We start from the raw sequence: 20,251 nt of genomic DNA, 5'->3' as shown, positions 1-20,251 counted from the left end.
GCACCTTTCTCCCTTCTTCTTCTTAATACTAGGTTCTTGTTCCATCTTCAAAACTCACCAAAAGCCTTCAGCTGAAACCCAGCTTATTGGTTGTTTCCACCTTACCAAATCAGCCCCATAGCATCCCTCTCTTCCCTAAAGTTTGATCATAAAGCCTGCAAAACATAACCCAAAAGCTATTAATTTATCACAACCCATTCTCCCACCATATTCCATGATTTTTAACCTCATGCCTTATTATCCTCTGTCCCATGAGACCCATCCGATTAGCACTTTAATTAGGTCACTAAAATCGACACAGAATAGTCATCTAATCTCACATGTTTCGTCTCTCTCTCTCTCTCTCTCTCTCTCTCTCTCTCCTTCCCAACTAGTCACCCATCTTTCCTATATTCCCAAACCTCTTGAGTTTTGATAGCACAAACCACTTTCTTTATTTTCTTTTCCTTTTCCGAGCTTCCACTATATCCGCCCGTCATTTGGTATCAGAGCTAAGAAAACAAGGGATTCTATCTCTCTTGTAATCTTGGACAAGAAAAGAAGCCCAGGAAAGCCCGATATTATCACACCTCCGGATCTCACATACCCTTCTTCTACGGCGAAGATGAAGATGAGTGTCTTGATTGGATCGACACCATCGATGAGTATATTGAAGAAGAAGATCTGAGTCAGGTAGAGATAATCGAGTGCATCGAAGATATTTCAGAGGACGTGGCAAACGTTGGTGGAAACATATGAATTGGTCTCGAGAATTCTTTAGTGAAGCACCAGGGAAAAAAATTTCGTGATCAATTTTTGAAAGTGTTTACACCAAAAGCTTTCCAAAGGCTCCAGGCTAAACAACTATATAAAGAGAATGCTTGCCAAGCACATTCTCTTGTTTCACTACGACAAGCTCCAAAGATGGATCAAAGCGACAAACTAAAAAATCTGACGGAGTTATTGAAACTCAAAAGCCAACAAGAGACACTTAAAGTACAAGCTCAACTTGACATCATCGAAGATCCGTAGAGGCTAGAAAATTTCATTGAGAATTCACTTGAAGAAGAAGAGAAAATTGATGAAGTTGTTGATAATGAATCAATTAGAAGCGTGCTGGCACCAAAAGATCATACCACAGAGATGAAAGAAGATCCGCCCCTCCTTGCCGATTGTAAATTACTTGATCCAGATCTAAGTGAAAGCTACTTTATGCCTTCGCCACCAAAAGTCAAAGACTACACTGAGGGCATATTTTTTTATCAAATCAAATCCCACAGCCAGTAGAAGAATGCTAGAATAATTGCCCGGTGGAAGTATCTAATTCGTTGGGAAGGCCTCCAATTTGAAGTTGGAGCAAGAACCACATCCGACATACCAATTTTTACTTCCTATGTTTCTATAAACCTTGATGAACTCGTGGATAAGTTCTTTTCGAGAAAGGGGCCGGGTATGATGCAGGTGCATCTCAACAGATTGCGGAGATCAACGGCCCAGGTTGACGAGTCAAGAGTTTTAATTTAAGTTAGTCATTTTGAGAGTATTTTTAGTAGTTTGAGTTAATATAGGAGAGAAGTTTTAGGAAGTAGTAGAGATACTTTAGGATTGAGTTTTATTGTGGACGAAATCCCCATCTTGGTTGGACATCCATGTGTAGGAGGATTTTAGCATATTTGAGATTTTTTTAGGAAAAGTAGGATTTGCTTGCCTTTTCATGTTTTTTAGTTTTAGTAGAATTAGGAAGTCTAGTTTGATTAGGAATAGTCTTTTCAAAAGCCTATAAATTGGCATTCATGTAATCTTTTTCATTATCTTTTTGTGAATAAAAATTTCAATTGCCTTTCTCGAGTTGCTGTTGCCGTTGCTGCGAAGTCCGCCGGAGCTATCGTTGCCGTAACAAACAAGCCATCTGCTGCTTGTTTGAGAGCCCATCTTACCCGAGCACCTTTCTCCCTTCTTGTTCTTAATACTAGGTTCTTGTTCCATGTTCAAAACTCACCAAAACCTATCAGCCAAAACCTAGCTTATTGGTTGTTTTCACCTTACAAAATCAGCCCCATAGCATCCCTCTCTTCCCTAAAGTTTGATCATAAAGCCTGCAAAATATAACCCAAAAGCTATTAATTTATCCCAACCCATTCTCCCACCCTATTCCATGATTCTTTTGAGCTAAAACTTTCAAATCCAAGGTTGTATCTTCTTCTATGCTTTGAACTTGTGATTCTACATTTATCAAGAGGAACTCCATTAGGGCTTTTACATTTTATCTATTCTTTGGAGTGATTGTTAGCTTAAGAGTTTGTAATCCGCCTATCAAGAGGCAAAGATAGAGTTTTATTTTTGTTTCTTCATTTGTATTGAGGGTCTACGATTCGGCCTGGTAAGAAAGGAGAATCGGTTGTAAGAGGGAGTGTCCCCTCGCAAGGCTTCGTGCAGAAAGGGTTTGTCCCCTTCGGAATTGGAGTTGGAGTTTGTACGGCTTGGAGATTCGCCATTGAAGAATCTCAACTATAGTGGAGCACCCAAGGAGGTAAATTTGGAAGAGTGGAGTAGGTCTTGTGATAGACCGAACCACTATAAAATTGTGTGTTCCTTGTGGCATGGCTTCTCTCTTCTCCCTTCTTTGCACTTGGTGATTGGTAAACTCTAACCCTAACTTGTATTTGTGATTTATTGAACTAGGGTTAGTAAATACACATGATAGGAATATCTAAACCCTAAAATTGATTATCTTGCTTGTTTGAACAAGGGTTAGATTAATTTGTGCTTAATTAGTAAAGTAATTTTAATAATCCATCTAATTGAGCCAAGAATTTTTAATTGACCAATTCACCCCCATCTTGGGTTGTCACACTTGTATTTCAATTGCTCGTTAACTAGGAGGGTTGAGGCATGACATTAAAGAAAATGTGCAACTCTAACCTTATTGGTCCTTCAATGATGTTCGCTTGGCAAGCAAAGTGGAAAAATAATACCGGCTACGGCGAGATCAAGGGCCAACGGTTCTTTTAGAACTCAGAATCTAGGTCATGAGTCTACTCCTAACTGGGGGAGTACATCTCAATTACGTCCCTCTAATGACTTCTCACGACTGTCCAATCATGATTTGACTCCATCTTTTAAACGGCCTAATCCTTCATCTCCTCAATGTTTCAAATGCCAAGGATTTGGTCACATTGCATCGGAGTGCCCCAATCGCAAAGTTATCACTCTTGTGGATGGTGAATTACATGAGAGCGATGGTGTACAACCAACGACCGAGCATCAAGAAGATGAAGAGGAGGTCACCTATAGCGATTAAGGGGAGGCCCTTGTGGTTCGAAGGTCTATGAATATGGACCGTTCAAAGGAAGATGTTTGCTTTCGCCACAATATTTTTCACACCCGTTGTACTTCTCATGGCAAGGTTTGCAATGTTATCATCGACCCGGGTAGTTGCGAAAATATTATTGGAAAGGTGATGGTGGAGAAATTGAACCTCAAGACCGAACCTCATCTACATCCTTACAATCTATCTTGGATTAGTCATGAAAACGAGGTAAAGGTCTCAAAGTGTTGGCTTGTTCCTTTCTCCATTGATTCTTAGTCTACAGATGAAATTTGGTGTGAAATACTACCTATGGATGCATGTCATTTGCTTTGGGATGCCCTTGGGAGTTTGATCGCAAAGTCATCCATGATGGTTTCAAGAACACCTACTCTTTTGTTAAGGATGGAGTTAAGGTGACTTTGGCTCTCTCTAGAATGGAAAAGAGACTCAAACCTGACAAGGGGGGAGTAACTTTTTTCTTTCCAAGACCGAATTTGATCAAGAGTCCAAGGAAAATGGCATGTCCTGTGCTCTACTCGTTGTTGAAGTTAATGAGGAGCACATGGAACTTCAACAACAATTTAATGAATTCATCACCAAAGGGATTGGATTGGACAACATATTAGGTGAACCGATGGATATTGAAGAGATGGGTGAATGAAAAATAATTACATCAATTTTTTCATCCAATTACATTGATCCTTTTTTATTCGATCCGACATCGAAGGCTATAGTGTTTATTCATGAATTCAAGCATATTCAAAATGGAGACATATTCTATTTTTGCCTTTGGAATTAAGTAGTAGGATTTGCTCCTCAAGAGTTTAAGATGATTAACATTCTTCGACACTTCAAAACTCAAGGACGAGTCTTCTTGAACAATGGAAGTTTGGCGAACTTCAAGATCGTGCGGATGGTCCGTTTCGAGTTCAATCACCCGAAGATTATGGCGTTTCAACTACTTTCAATGTTTTTTTTTATCTTATTCCATACCATGAAAGTGACCAGGTCAACTCAGGGACGAGTTGAGGTTCAACCGGGGGAGAATGATGCAGGTGCAATTCCCACTACAAGCCTCTGGACCATTTTCAACCACGATTTTTTGCTATTAAATGACAGAATTATGAAAAACAGTAAACTACAAAGTTTTAGGTCTTTTTGAGATCTTCCAACATGTACTCATGGTCAAAATTTGGAGCAGTGGTTAGAAAGTAATGTCAGTTTTAGTAAAATGTGTTTTGCTAGCCTTGACTAGTCAATGTTTTGAGTTCCTAGGCTATTTATTATGTTTGTAAGTCCCTAAACTAGTTAGTGAGCAAGCTTGAACTTCCTCTCTCATGTATTTCTCTATTTAAAGAGTAGCAAAAATCTGTAATGGGAGTTTTAGTTGAAGAAGAAAAGGTTTTAAGCATTTTGCAAGAACTCTATTGCTTGTTTCCCTCCACAACCATGAGGATTGTGTTTCGCCGATCCGAACAGTATCAAATTCTGTGGAGCGGAGTTGGTTCCATAGATTCTCATTAATCTCCCCCCCCCCATTTTATGGGAGAGAATGAGAAGCCTTGCTGAATGCACCCTAAACTGTTCATTTTGTAGTCCTTCTCATAGTTACCAGGGTGGTAAATAGAATTTGGGAAACGAAATGTGAAACGGAAACAGGAAACGCATGCAAAAATATACAGGGGGAACGAGAAATGAGAAATAATAGAAAATCGTACGAGAAACATCTTAGGAAATGATGTGTCTTTTCCAAAATGATTTTCATAAGTTCCACACATGTTTCCTACACATTTCATATGTGTTTTCTACGAGTGTTTCATACGTTTATCACGAGTGTATGCATTATTTACAGAAGTTTTCCATATGCTTCCCATGTGTTTCAGAAACATTTCTCCAATTTTGTATCATATTTTGGAAACGTTTCCTAAACGTGTTTCCCTCATTTTAGGGGAAACGAGTTTCGCAACCGCGAGAAACACGTTTTAGGGGAAACGGTTCCCATCCGCCCAAGGAGTTTCCGGCAACTGTGGTCTTTTTATCATAGCCACAGGGCGAGCATTTGGGATGGGACTAGGACCATGTGGATCGCCTCGTGATGTTTAACATAATCAATAGTCTAGATTTCACATCATCTCTCACATATATGTCCGTTTCTACACCACGTTGAAAACACCCACTTTTCAATTAACTTTTTACTTATAAAGACTATTTTCATAAGCACTGGTTTTGTTGCCATTAAAAAAAAGCACTTACTCTTATATTGAAAAGTGGAATGATACGTTCACCCCTTTCTTTTACACTAGAGGGGGCTGTCCCAAGTAAAATGGCGGGAGGGATGTGGGTGGGGGAATCCTATATATATATATATATATGAGGAAACTGTTGGTGTGCTTAAGCTCACCAAACTTATGGTGAGCTTAAGCGCCCAATCACATGGGGGCCCACTTTGTTAGGATGATCCAAAGCATTCATTTGAAAGTCCTTACATAGATGGGGAGTGTACCAAAAATCAGCTCCATAGGATCATCCTAACCCCTCCATTTGTGGAGGACAAAAATGGACAGACACAAATCTGCCCATTTTTGTCCTCCGCAAATGGAGGGGTTAGGATGATCCTATGGAGCTGATTTTTGGTACACCCCCTATCTATGATAAGGCCTTGCAAATGAATAGTTTGGATCACCACAGAAAATGTGGGACCCATGTGATTGGGGAGCTTAAGCGCACCATAAGTTTGGTGCGCTTAAGCTCACCAACAGTTTCCTCTCTCTCTCTCTCTCTCTCTCTCTCTCTCTCTCTCTATATATATATATATATATATATATATATATATATATATATATATATATATATATATATAATGACAACTGGAATCCCATATTATAATGACAACTTGGGTCGGGCTCAATCCGAACCCGACGGGTTGATTTTGGCTCGAGTTGGGTTGGGTTAGGGTTATGAAAAGCCAACCCAATTTAACTTTGGGTTGGGTCAGGGTTGAGGCCTTAGCAAACCAACCCGACCTCCGTCCTCTAATTTTATCTAGATTTCCTTTGGGTTATTGTATTTTTTGTTTGACCCAAGGTGAATCTGAACCAACCCGACTGGATTTCGGGTTAGATGGGTTTGGTTAGGAGTGAGAGATTTAGAAGCGGAATGGTTTAGGATTGACCATCCCCAACCCAAGACCCGGGCTGGGTTCCAACCCGGCCAAGTTGGACCCTGAGTTACTTTCATGGCAGTGAGTCCACCGATAAAGTCATGCTTATACTTTGTTCCAGGAAGTAAGAACATGGTAAGAGGGTAAAACCCATCTTATCTTCCCACGATATACATTGGCCGACAAATTGGACTAGTCTGCGTATCGTGTGAATGGAATCTCTATCGTAAAATAGGGATAAGGAAAATCTATCCTTATTTTTCAACTACCTGTCCATTTCACACTTAATATATATATTGGAGGGTTAAGATCATCCAGCCAGAAGATTTTTCGGATATAGTCTAATCAACTGCACGGATCTCAACAGATGAATGAATCAGATCATACAAATAGGTGGGCCCCACTATACTTTTTTTTTTTCTCGTAGAAGAAAATACAGCACCATTAAGATGTGATCCACATGATAGGTTGTCCCATCCCATATTCCCATCCCTCCCAAACATGGCATGCGTAAAGTAAAGACTTTTCTATGGGGAAGGGTAAGTGAGAGCTACGAGACATCATAGATCAAGGGCCGAGATCATCCCATGGACTTATGGTCGCTGTCCAGACTCAACCTTCCACTGACAAATCTGACTAACCCGCGTGGGCTTCATTACTTTTGATTAAACTCTCGCTCTTCATTATTTTCTCCATCTCCAATGAGACGTCTGGTTCAGATTTTCTTCTTTGGGAGAGTATGGCAGAAATCGCAAAATTATTTGTATCCACTGTTCTTGATGCACTGATTGTCATTATGATGTGACCCACATGATCGTTGCACCGTGCTTTTAATGTACAGACTTTTCTAAGGGGAACAATAAATGAGGAAAATACATGTAAATCGACAGGTTGGTGAACAATGGCATTTAATTTCCGGGTCCTTGAAAATGTTATATATGTAAAATTGAGACCGTTGATCTTTTATACCATTATGATGTGATCCACATGATCGTCGCACCATGGCATGCTATTTTTCTAGGAGGAACAATAAATGACGCATCATAGATGAAGGGCTGAGATTATCCGATTGATTTAGCTGGTCACCCAATAATCTCCACTCTTGTTCTTTCCTAGAGGAGAAGAAGGTATGGCAATGATGTTTGTAACCCCTGTTGTTGATGCACTGCTTGCAACTTTGAGGCAGCATAGATCAAGGGCGGAGATTATTCGATTGACTTTTTTAAGCCAAGGAGAACAACAGATGAGGCATCATAGATCAAGGGCGGAGATTATTCGATTGACTTTTTCACCATTAAAGTTAATTACTTTGTTGCAGAAGCTCTGATTAAAGTTGATGCTTCTTCCCTCACTTCATTATTTTCTCCATCTCCACATGATCGGTGCCCCCACATGGCTTCCTTTTAATTAATGTAAAGACTTTTGTAGGCGGAACAATAAATGAGGCATATAGATGAAGGGCTGAGATTATCCGATTGTCGTTGTCCACACTCAACTTCCACCGACAAATCTGACTAACCTGCGTCGGCTTCATTACTTTTGATTAAACTTGATACTTCTTCTTCTCTCTCTCTCTCTCTCTTCATTATTTTCTCCATCTCTACCGAGTCTGAGACGTCCGGTTCGGATTTTCTTCTTCGCTAGAGTATGGCAGAAATCGCAAAAGTATTCGTATCCCCTGTTCTTGATGCACTGTCTGGCAATCTGAAGGAATCGGCATTACAAGAAATTAAATCACTATGGGGTTTTGAGGAGGAGCTTGAAAAGTTAGAGAGCACAGTGTCACTTATTCAAGGCGTGGTTGAAGATGCTGAGGAGAAGCAAGTTAGTTCTAAGGCTGTTCGAAAATGGCTTGGAAAGCTCAAGAATATTGCTTATGATGCTAATGACTTATTGGATGATGTTGCGACCGAAGCACGACGATCTGCTTTGATGTGCGAAATTCACACAAGCAAGAGGCAGAAGATAGTCCACTCCATCTCCTCTTTTTTCAGTTCTAATAACCCACTTTTATACAAATGTGGCATAGCACGTAAGATGAGGGAGATTAGAGAGAGGTTCGATGTGATGGCAAATGAACGAAAACACCTCAATCTCCATAAGACAGATGGAGGGAGGCCTCTCCAAAGAGAAACTAGCTCTTTCATAAACGAATCTCATGTTATTGGTAGACAAGTCGACAAAGACAAAATCATACAATCGTTGGTATCATCATCAGATGATGATGATAAATTGTACTCTGTTATTCCAATAGTTGGCATGGGTGGGGTTGGGAAGACTACTCTTGCTCAATTCGTCTACAACGATCACAGGGTCAAGACGCATTTTGGGCTAAAAGCCTGGACTTGTGTGTCTGACAATTTTGATGTACGGCGAATAACAAATGATATCATTGAATCTGCAACTAAATCCAAATGTCATCTCTCAACACTGGATGCCATCCAAGGGCATCTCCAAGTGGTACTGAAGGATCAAAGATTTTTAATTGTTCTCGACGACGTGTGGTATGAAAATCAAATTCATTCTCATTGGGATAGTCTTCGAGCTCCCTTTGGAGTTGGAGTGAAAGGAAGTAAAATTATCATTACTACACGAGATGAAAGGGTTGCAAGGACGATGGCCACAATTCCTTCCCACGATTTGCAGGGTTTACCAGATGATGATTGTTGGGAATTGTTTACTCGGCGTGCATTTGCGGGACGGATTTCAAATGCCCATCCGGAACTGGAGGAAATTGGTAGGCAAATTGTGAAAAAGTGCAATGGTCTTCCTTTAGCAGTAAAGACATTGGGGGGAATCTTGTCTTATAAAAGGAATGTGAGCGAGTGGGAAAGGATTTTGAAAAGCGAAATATGGAAGGATGATGATAATAAAATTTTGCCAGCTTTGAGATTGAGCTATCGTCACCTGCCAACAAATCAAAAGCAATGTTTTGCCTATTGTGCCATATTTCCTAAAGACGATGAGTTTGAGAAGGACGTGTTGGTCCGACGATGGATGGCTGCGGGCTTGATTCAACCCAGAGGAAGCACACTCTTAGAAGATATTGGTGGGGGGGTATTTGATGATTTATTTCTAAAGTCTTTCTTTCAATATTCTGGTCAAAACTTTTTGGGGACTTCAGAATACGTGATGCATGATCTCATGCATGATCTAGCAGAATCTATCTCAGGTGATGAATGTTTTAGATTGGAAGATGGTACATCACAAACCATCCCTGAAATGACGCATCATTTATCATGGATTGACGTCAGAGAGGGTTCGATGTCTTTGGAGGCCTTGAAGAAATTTAAGAGATTGCGCACTTTACGACTGAAGGCTCCATCTTCCATTGACAACCAGATTCTCAGTGATGCATTGATGGAGTTGAGATGCTTGCGTGTATTGGATTTGAATGGATCTGCAATAAAAAAGGTACCGGATTCAATTGGCCATTTGAAACATCTACGCTACCTTGACCTCTCTGGCACGGAGATAGATGGGCTGCCTGAATCAGTAACTAGTCTCTGTAATTTGCAAACGCTAGGTCTGGAATCTTGCGAGAGTCTTGAAGGGCTACCCAAAGGTATCACGAATCTAGTTAATCTACGACATATTGCTCTAGATTGGGACTGCTGGGACTCGATTTCTGTGCCAGGAATTGGAAAATTAACTTCGCTCCAAACATTGGAGAAATTCAAGGTGTGTAGAGAGAGTGGTTGTCAGATAGGAGCGTTGAAGAACATGAGGAACATTAAAGGAAGCCTTGACATTTCGGGGCTCGGGGACGTGCAAAACATAGAGGCGGCTAAAGAAGCCAACTTGAAAGATAAGAAATACCTTAATGAGTTGAGTCTGAAATGGCAGCACCGATATGACAGGTCACAAGATGGAAGAGTAAATGATGATGGGGTATTGGAAGGCCTCCAACCCCACGCCAACCTCAAAAAATTACATATATTATCCTATGGCGGTGTCAGTTTTCCAAGTTGGATGTCACATCTGACTTGCATTACCGTTGAGAATTGTAGAAATTGCGAACATCCCTTTCCTCTTGATTGCCAGCTACCTTCTCTTTGTAAGCTTACCTTAGAGAACTGCCCCAAGCTGCAGGTGTTGCCCGCTGACCTTCCTGCCGTCACAGAGTTATATATAACTGTTTGCGGAGAATTGAGTGCCCTTCCGAGGCTCCCATCTATTTGTGAGTTAAAACTCCATAGTTGTGGCGTGAAGATGCTATTAAGCTTGACAACGCCTTGCCCTATCTCTCTTCAAAGGTTAACCATACGAAGGTGTCATCAGTTGGAGTGCTGTCTCGAGAAGGTCTCTTTGCAAGATCTAACCTCTCTCCAACATTTGCAAATCTCTGACTGCCCAGGACTAAAGTCCTTGGGATATGGAGAGGGGGGGCTTCCCACCACGCTCAAATCTCTAAATATTGACAGATGCCCTAATCTCAAGTCCATGCCTACTCGGCTGGAAAACCTCACCTCCCTTGTAGAGTTATCAATTGTTACTCAACTCCCACTTTTCTCGCAAGAGTTAGCACTGCCCACGACAATTGAATTCCTCAAAATATTTTCATGTGACAATCTCAAGTCCTTGCCCAAGGGAATGCAAAGGCTCACCTCTCTCAAAAAATTGGTAATCCGTGAATGTCCTCAACTCCATTCCTTGTTTCCAGATGATGAAAATAATGAGTATGGGCTGCCCACCACCCTCGTCCGTATTTTCGTCTTCAATTGCAAAAATCTCAAGTCCTTACCCAATCGGATGCAAAACCTCACATCCCTCAAGTCATTAGCTATTCGTGACTGTCCTGAAATATCATCCTTGCCAGAAGGTGGCCTCCCTACCACACTTACACATTTGTATATTCGGGAATGTCCTAAATTGAAGGAATCATGTCAAAAGAACAGCGGCCAAGATTGGCCCAAGATACAACACATCCCCCTAATTTCCTGGAGATAATCGTCATCTAGACAAAGGTGCGACCTCTTTCCCTGTTTAAACATTTTCTACCATTGCATTATTATTAATTAAATCTTCATGATTTTAAGAAAAATTAAAGAAAGTAAGGCAAGGACTATCCTTCTGTACAAAACACGGCAGATGTAGAAACATGAACGGAGGAATCTAAGAAAAAGGATGGGGTTTCGATTTTTGGATTAAAGGATGGATTGTTGGATTACTCTCAGTTCCTCTACCTCACCATCCACAACCACGACCGGTAAACAAAATTAATAATTTGTTTTTTTTTCATTAACACAAAATTGGACCATGTCTGTCTGCTTTTGTTTGTTCTTCTGTTCTTCATGTTTTCTTTTTTTTTCTTGTAATATTCTGAAGATTTTCTATTTAACTCTGGAATCATTAAAATTAATAATCAACGTTACTGTTGCGCCAATGGACGAACACAACAAAATTAATTTTAATTTTGTGTTCTCCCAACGCTTGCCATAGGACTTCACATGGGTATGCAAACTTGTGTCTAAATAATGAGAAGGTAACAAGACCCAAAATTTACAGCCTTTTCTTCCTATACATTTCTCTTTCCCAGCATTGTGGGACTAGAAGTTTCAATGCTTTTCATACCAAATCTTTCTTTACTTAATATTGTTATCCTTTGAAAGTAAAATAACACTAATAATTGAGTCATTCGTCTTAGATGTTGAAAGTCAAACCTAAGCAGTTCAAAAACCTGGATTTGAATTCATATAAATAGGTGTTTAGCTTTATTTTGGGACAATTTTGCATCTACATTTTTAACCAAGAACATTACACAAATTAAATATCTAAAAATGAAATGAGGGAATTTTTCACAAAATAGATATTTTTGTCCTTTTTTTTTACCCAACAGCTCCCATTGGTAGAAACAATGGGAACCAACTACTAACTACATAGGCCATTGACCACGGTTGTAAAATATCTTAATATCGGATTTTAAACTATCTTGATATATCAGAGCTTTAAATATCACAATCTATTGTCCTAGATACTATATATGTATCATGATATTTTAAATATCACCCGTATATGTAGGTAAATCTGACAGTTGCCCCCTTTTATTCCTAGACCACCTCTTTTGGGATAAAAAGAGTAGTTATAAACATGGTTTTAAATTTCAGTTTCGGAACCGGTTTCGGTAGCAAAATCAAAATTTCGACTGAAATTTTGAAATTTTGCTCGAAATCCGATGGACTAATAAAAAGAATATTTTATTCATTATCGAAATCCGTGAAATTTCGGTCGAAATTTCGGGATAATTATAAAATAATTAAAAAATAAAAAAAATGGTCGAAATCCCTAAAATTTAACACGAAATTTCGACCGAAATTTTGAAATCTCGTACGAAATAATGACATGTTTCGGGTATGTGCATTTTGGATTTCGGTCGAAATTTAAAACCATGGTTATAAATACTTGAGGGTGGCTTGGAGAGGAAAGGGGGAGAATATGTAGGGCTTCGTATTATTAGAGCCTCCATGAAATGATGTGGGGTTCAATTGTTGGACACGTGTAGGTCCCAATGCTTCCACCAATTATGGTTGCAAATTCTTCCCCTTGGGTTTGGTCAGGCACAACAGGCCCAATTTCTCAATGGGTCAAAAATGTGGCGCTACAACAATCAGGCCTACACTTAAAGCCCACACTCGACCTAGACAGTCGGCCTCTCTTTCAGACCTACCACCAACATCTTTTCATCCCCTCTCGATATAAAATGTAAGACACTCATGATTCTCGAATTTTTTTAGAAGCAGAAGAGTTCAAATTTTCATGAAAAGGAAAGGTTCATCAGGCCCAGTCAATTACTTAAAGAGGTCATTATACCTAGATCGTTAATTAATATCATCACTGTTGTCTCCAAATCATTCTCATAAACAGAATTATGCAACAATGTGTTTCCTAAAACAAATAGCTATTAAAGACGAGGATGTTTATGCTACACAAATGGCAAAGATAATCACATAGCTGGTCACATGTGTGTGTGTGTGTGTGTGTGTGTGTGTGTGTGTGAGAGAGAGAGAGAGAGAGAGAGAGAGAGCACCCTTCTCTGTTTTTCCCCCACCTAATCAAGCAGGCCAAATGGGGTTAGAAAGTAGTGAAGATGTTGGCATGCCACCTTTTCTAACCCCCCAATATAATAGAGACCACCACCCTCTATACATGACTTTTACCTTACTCCTACTCAATGGTGAAAATTACCCCACAAAATTTCTTTAATTTCTCATCATTCTATTGCACCCCCACATGTTTTTTTTTCTTTTCAAAAATACCACCCACATGTTATTAATCACTCAATCTCTTTATATTTTAAAATAGAAGGTCTACCCTCACACCTTGCCTGAATTTTCTACTCACAGCGATATGCTTTTCACACAAGCTATTAATGAAACCATCGAAAGTGAAACTTCCCCTCTCTATCATGGCTGTCATAGTTTGCACCTTCGCCTTTGCCGGTCTTCTCTACGCAGAAGATATTTGCGCACTCACTCGTACCTCCATTCTCAAGCTTACACCATGTTCTAAACAAGATCTGATAAGTGAGGTTACAACAGGTAATTATCCTTGGCCACTTTTGCTACTCGACTAATATTTTGCGATTTTGACATGAACTATTTGAATGCTGTGTAGAGGAGAAAGTGGATTCCTCTGAAGAAGAGGACTTTGTTGCAGAAAAGATGGAGTTCGATGCAGATAAGTGCAATGTTGGAAAGGGGAAGTGGGTGTTCAACAGTTCAACAAGCCTTTGTATTCAGAGCAGACTTGTCTGTATTTGGATTGACAAGTATCAAGTGTAAAGAATGGAAGGCTGGACAATGATTATCAGCTTTGGGAATGGCAGCCGAACGAATGCAACTTTCCGAGGTTAGCTAACTCTTGTATAAAATTCTTTCATTCTATCAGTAGTAATATCTGTTTAAGTTTAAATGATTAAATAACACCAACTCTAACACCTTAAGCTTTTGGAGTGATTGGTTGTTTCACTTGGTAGCAGAGCTATTGCCTCGCGCCAAGTACTGGATTCAAAACCCAACAACTCCGTGATGTTAAAATCCACCGAACCCAAAAAAAGAGGAGTCACATGTGAGGGGGAGTGTTAAAGTATAAATGATCAAACAACACCAGCTCTAATAGCTTTAACCTACTGGAGTAATTGGTAGCTTCACGGCTCCCAAGTTTGGAATTAGTACAAAACTATAGATTAATGTCAATTTATCTAAGAACCCGACATTTTAAATTGCATGATAGTTCAACATTCATATTTACATCATGTACATATCACTTAGTGCCAGACAAAGCATATACCAACTTGTAAACAAATCTCATTCCCCATTAAAGCGTGGTTTTTATGTTATAATTGAAAACCCATAAGTATTGACTTCATCTTCCAGGTTTGATGCGAAAGTCGCCCCAGAAAGACTGAGAGGAAAGAGGCTAATGTTTGTAAGTGATTCACTACAAAGAGGGCAATGGCAATCATTTGTCTGTATGGTACAAGCTCATATACCAGTAGACCAAAATCCTTCAAAGAGGGCAATGACAATCATTTGTCTGTATGGTACAAGCTCATATACCAGCAGACCAGAATTCCATAAGATGCGGTCGATCTTTATCTGTATTCAAAGCTAAGGTACTAACACCCCAATCCTCCACAGATTGACGGCCTCTTTGGATAAAGTTTATTTGCATATAATCTTATATGCAAATGGTTTTGAAGTTAAATATGATTATTTGCAAATAATGGTTATCATAGTTTTAGAAATGATATGGTTAATGGCTGCAAAAGAGGCCTTACTATGCAAATTCTATTAAATTCAAAGTCTTATTCACAAAGAATCAATCTTAGTTGAATCCAAAGAGGCCCAAAATCTTGGATTTCTCTGAATATTAAGCTAATAATGGTTTTATCCAATGCACCCACAGGAGTACAATGCTTCAATTAAATTATACCGGGCACCTTGTCGAATCCAATTATGATCTTTATATAATAGGAACCCAAACATGAGAATACTGAAAGTAGATTCTATCTCCAAGCATGCAAAGAACTGGATAGGGATGGATATCCTTGTGCTTAATACTTATGCATGGTGGATGAGTGGCCTAAAGATAAAGTCGTTGTAAGTTCTTCTAACTCCTATAATTGAGTATAGTTTTTTAAGTTTTTTGATGATGCAGCCAAATAGTGTAAGCTATTTAGATGATGCTAATCAATTGCAGCACAGCATGACTTTTTTCCATAACTGATTAGTTCGTCAGACTTCTGAGATCATAATGCTTAAACTTTCTGAACTAAGTGATCTGTTTTATGTTATAATTATCATTTTAGGTTTTTCGAATGGAGAAGAAGGGTTTGAGGAGCTTGAAGCACCGACTGCTTATAGGAGGATGGGTTTGAAGACATGGGCCAATTGGGTTGATTCTACAGTGACTCCTAATGAGACCAGAGTGTTCTTCTCTAGGACCAAAGTATTTGGAATTGGATATTAAACTTTGATGGAAGTGGTAGATTAAATCTGGATATTTCTCATCCTTGAACAAGAACTTTCCTAAAGTAAACCCGATTTTTTATTGACTCCAGTGAGCCGAGGGAGTTTATAATTAACGCAGTTGGGTCAAAAACCGAATCAACCTGGGCGAGTCAATGATTGATTCAAAGTTTTTAAATAGTGGTTCCAGTGTTTTGAACCCTCATGAAGTTCTTTGTTGTTCGTGATGGGGAAACCGTTGCCACTGTAACTTAGTCATTATGTATTTGCACATCTTGGCTTTACTTTCCATTTCGGACCGAGGGGTATATCTGACTCCCAAAATGCTATCAAGTGTTACATGCATGCTTCCCTAATCCTCGATGTCTATCAAATGGCTATATGGGTCCTATCTTTTTTATGTCCATTTAAGTTGAAGAGTGTTTCTACTTTCTACATTGATCGTATGGTGTTCTCATTGTTGATATTTTTGGCTATCACTATTGAAAAAAATGTAGGAAATCAACTATGTAAAATATCCACAGTGAACAAGGTCTGATGTTTCTTTTTTATCTAAATCCCCTAGTCTGACTTGTCATATTGCTCATTATACAATTTGAGATTGTTTCATGTATATTTTGACATTGGAATATCATTTGTTCTTACCAGTTACCAGCATCACAGCTTGAAAATGCATTGAACCAACCAAACGGCGATCATCATTACCAAGGTTCTTGCGGACCCTGTTTTTCTTTCTTGTCCAATTTAACTCCCCCCTCAATACTGATATATTGGAGTTTGGAAATGTGAATATTATATTAGGTCAACATTGGTGGTGTTGGGGCTTGCCCAAGAGTCTCATACTGGAAGTCATGCACAGACATCTCAAACTCAGACTGTGAAGACAAGTAACTCTGGTGAAATATCATTTTGGGTTGGGTAGTAAGTGTTGGAGTTATTTATTTATTTTTTAGCATTTAACGTCTTAAAAGTTTTTTGTCTGTATGTGAATGAAAATTCAAAGGTTATAATTTTATAATGTTACCGTTTTACTTCTTTATAATATTTTATTCAACTTAAAAGCTTTATGCGTTTTCACATTGTAATATTATAATGCGTTTACAAAATTTTAGTCGTTTGCAATGCCTATTGTAACCGTTGTACAACGGTAGACATATGGATTGTAATGAACAGTGTATTATAAAGGTGTATATTTGAGACACCTTTTCGCACACAAAGACGATCATCTCCATTCCTCACCTTGGTTTCTCTTGTTTCTTAAGTTGTGTTTACAAGCTTTAAGCTTTTCAAGACTTTGCATGTTTACAAGCTTTAAGCTTTTCAAGATTTTGCAAGTTTCTTTTCAAGTGGGCAAATTATTTGGCATCAACCATTGTTCGCAAGGTCCGAGCCTGTGCGTGCACACCGTCAAAGACAAAAGATAGTGGTGTTGTATCCTGGAGATAGGTCGCAAGAGAACCCGATTGCATACCGTTCGTGGTGGGGCGATAATCTATCTTAAGGGTAGCGTTAATCCGTAACGTGCAACTTCAATTTCATTTCCATTATATTTGGCTTTGAATCTTGCTAACGGTTTTGAGGATCGCAATTAAGATCACCACCGGTAATTTCATTTTCTTATGTGATTCCAATTAGTTACTTGATTTACTTCATTTAAATTGTTGAACTAATCTACTTGACCCCAAGATTATTATCCAACAGTAAGATGGCATCCAACACCATATTCATGTTGATCGTATTAACAAATTACCTTCAAGACAAAATCCTGCCTACATTTGATGGAATTAGATCCCATACCTGGACCCACTTAGCATGGTAAAGGCGGTGAGTTTAACCAAAAAAAATGCCACTCTTTCAATGGCAAGACATTGAAGGGAAGAAATTGGCTTCATGAAGCCATCAGTTATTGATTTATGCTCTCTACATTGCTGGGGCTATAGAAGTATTCTCACAGGATCCAGTGTATTTTCCAATTTGAACACACTTCCTAAAGGTTGTGAACAATGTAACAAATTTGGTTCCCAAGTCAAATACAAGTTTTGATGAACTTTACATTTGTTTTAGTGAACCAGAAAGCATCACAACATACTCAAGTTTCTATGTAAAAATACAGTAGTATATTATAGAGGGTTAAGAGTATGAAGGTTCAATGAGAGATCTTTATGCCTCCTAATTTATTATGTAATAGTTAACGATTTTGTGAGGTTTAAAAAAGGCAAAGTATAGGCTCATGAAAGTGGATTTGAACTTTATTTTGTTTCTAAGAAGATGAAATTTCTATCCTTTAGCTTCAACATTCAAAACGTAGGTTTTGTGGTGGAGTTTTTTGTTGGACTGTTTACTTCCCTCCAAGTGGTATTTTGTACGCTCTCTTTATCTTTTCTGTAATTTATGATTACCTCATGTTTTGTATTGGGTTATTTTTTATTTACATGTCCTATCCTATTATATAAAATGTGTGATTGTTTGGATTAGCTCCATCACTCAACCTGGATTGATTGATTTACTGTGGGAACCTTTTCCAAGGCTCCACTTTGTATGAGGGCCCAAGTTAGGCTCAGATTCTGTTGAAGTTAATCCCATATGCTGGAAGAAGGGTTCAATGTAGAGGGGGATGTGAAATGAAGAAATTGAAATACTTTCTATAGGTAATTTTGGGCAAGTTTCCTTTGCAGTTGATGAACTAGGCAATTTTTGATGAGTTTCCTTAGCATCCCTTTTCCAGCAGTTGATGAATTACGCGGAAACAACCCACCAAGAAAACTATAACTACTACCACAGTTGGTACTAAAATAACGCAGCGAATCAAACGTGGAATCGCATCCGAAGCATACAATCCGATAATTGCCCTAGAATCCACTATAGGAAGAGGAAGAAGAACCCTAGAATCCACTAGGAAAGGGAAGAAGAAGAAGAGAGAGATAGAGAGAGACAAACATCTTTGATATTATTCCATGATTCATTTAAAACTACAGCGTACAATGTCTTATATAAAAGAAATTCAATTTCCAACTTAGTAAACTTTTCTTAAAAGAAAGCCCTAAAATTAGAACACCTATAATTAGAAGTGTAATCCTACTACACTTAGGAAACAAATCCTAATAAACTAACTCATTACTAGCTTTCCAAAGAGTAAAAAACCAAATAAATAGTAATCTATTGTCCTACGTCATAAAAAGACTAACATTCCTCATGGTAGAGTAGAAGAGATACAAGGATGAGCTCCACCTCATTTTTCCATCACCAAGAAGAAGAATAAAAAAACCATGAATGCCATATTTTTCACGAAAAATGACTAGGTAGAAGTCATTTTCGCGGTGAATGGTAACAAGCAATTTTTGGGTCTCACACATGGACATGTATGTGAAATCAAAGATCATTGGGCATCATGAGGTGACCCACATGGTCGTGGTCCCATCCCAAATGACATCCCATGCCCAAGATAAAGAACTACAAAAATCAATGGATTATCATTTCTTGGTCGTAACATAAATGAGGCTTATGCATCAAGGGTGTTGGATCATCCAATGAAGGTGTTCTCAATGACATTTGGCGGAACATGGTTTGTAGCATTTTCCATTCAGAAGCAGGTCCAAACTGTTTATCTACTAACTTCAATTTTGTGTTCTGCCAAAGCTTGTCACAGGACTTCACATAATATGAAAACTTGTCTCTGAATAATGAGAAGGAAGCAAGACCCATAATTTGTAGTCTCTTCTTCCTGTACATTTTTCTTTCCCAAGCATTGTGGTACTAGAAGTTTCAATGGTTGTCATACCAAATCTTTCTTTACTTATTATTGTTATCCTTTGAAAGTAAAATAACGCTAATAACTAAGCCATTCGTCTTAGATGTTGAAAATCAAACCTACGAAGTTTAAAAGCGGGGCCTTCAATTCATATAGGCTACGTTTGGATACCTCATGCTTTTGTATTTGGATTTGGATTTCAGTTTTGGATACAAAAATTCATCAATCATCCTCATGCTCATGTTGTGTGTGTGTGTGTGTGTGTGTGTGTGTGTGTGTGTGAGAGAGAGAGAGAGAGAGAGAGAGAGAGAGTAATCTCACTCTGCTGCTGCAGCAAGGTGAAGGAACAGTGAGGGTGAAGGTAATTGCCACAAATATTGATTTCCAAATAATGTCTTACATAACAGATTTGAAAATCGGATTTTTTTCACTGTTGTAGCTTATTTGGAAATCTAAGGATCTGATCGAGTTCCAAATCTCAACTGCAAGTGAGAAATCCAAATCTAAATCTTGTGGGTATTCAAACGTGGCCACGAGGGACTTGATAGGGACCATCGCATAAGACATTTCACGCAACGGCTGTT

At 38.8% G+C, this 20,251-nt stretch overlaps 1 protein-coding gene across 9 annotated transcripts; it reads left to right on the top strand.

Moving 5' to 3' along the window:
* The first annotated feature begins 7,980 nt into the window (after positions 1-7,980).
* LOC143880365 (putative disease resistance protein RGA3) lies at positions 7,981-16,961 on the top strand. Of its 9 annotated transcripts, none has more exons than XM_077383289.1 (8): positions 7,981-11,416; positions 13,793-13,987; positions 14,064-14,297; positions 14,825-15,063; positions 15,357-15,550; positions 15,760-15,899; positions 16,568-16,628; positions 16,721-16,961. In XM_077383289.1, exon 1 carries the CDS (start codon positions 8,097-8,099, stop codon positions 11,397-11,399), a length of 3,303 nt encoding a protein of 1,100 aa, XP_077239404.1. In that variant the 5' UTR covers positions 7,981-8,096; the 3' UTR covers positions 11,400-11,416; positions 13,793-13,987; positions 14,064-14,297; positions 14,825-15,063; positions 15,357-15,550; positions 15,760-15,899; positions 16,568-16,628; positions 16,721-16,961. The 9 variants fall into 9 exon arrangements, with proteins under 9 accessions (XP_077239404.1, XP_077239401.1, XP_077239400.1 ...); XM_077383286.1 differs by adding an exon at positions 11,541-11,658 and having other exon boundaries at positions 15,760-16,628; XM_077383285.1 differs by adding an exon at positions 11,500-11,658 and having other exon boundaries at positions 15,760-16,628.
* The last annotated feature ends 3,290 nt before the right edge of the window (positions 16,962-20,251 follow it).

This window comes from Tasmannia lanceolata, unplaced genomic scaffold (genome assembly GCF_043159265.1).
Source record: "Tasmannia lanceolata isolate RefF3 unplaced genomic scaffold, GAP_Taslan_0.1 ptg000006l, whole genome shotgun sequence".
In the NCBI taxonomy this organism is placed as follows: domain Eukaryota; kingdom Viridiplantae; phylum Streptophyta; class Magnoliopsida; order Canellales; family Winteraceae; genus Tasmannia; species Tasmannia lanceolata.
The sequence above is the reverse complement of the archived record's forward strand: the minus strand, read 5'-3'. Positions and strand labels throughout refer to the sequence as shown.

Excerpts from the sequence above, each read along its gene's own strand:
- LOC143880365 (XM_077383292.1), top strand. The coding sequence starts at position 8,097 with ATGGCAGAAATCGCAAAAGTATTCGTATCCCCTGTTCTTGATGCACTG.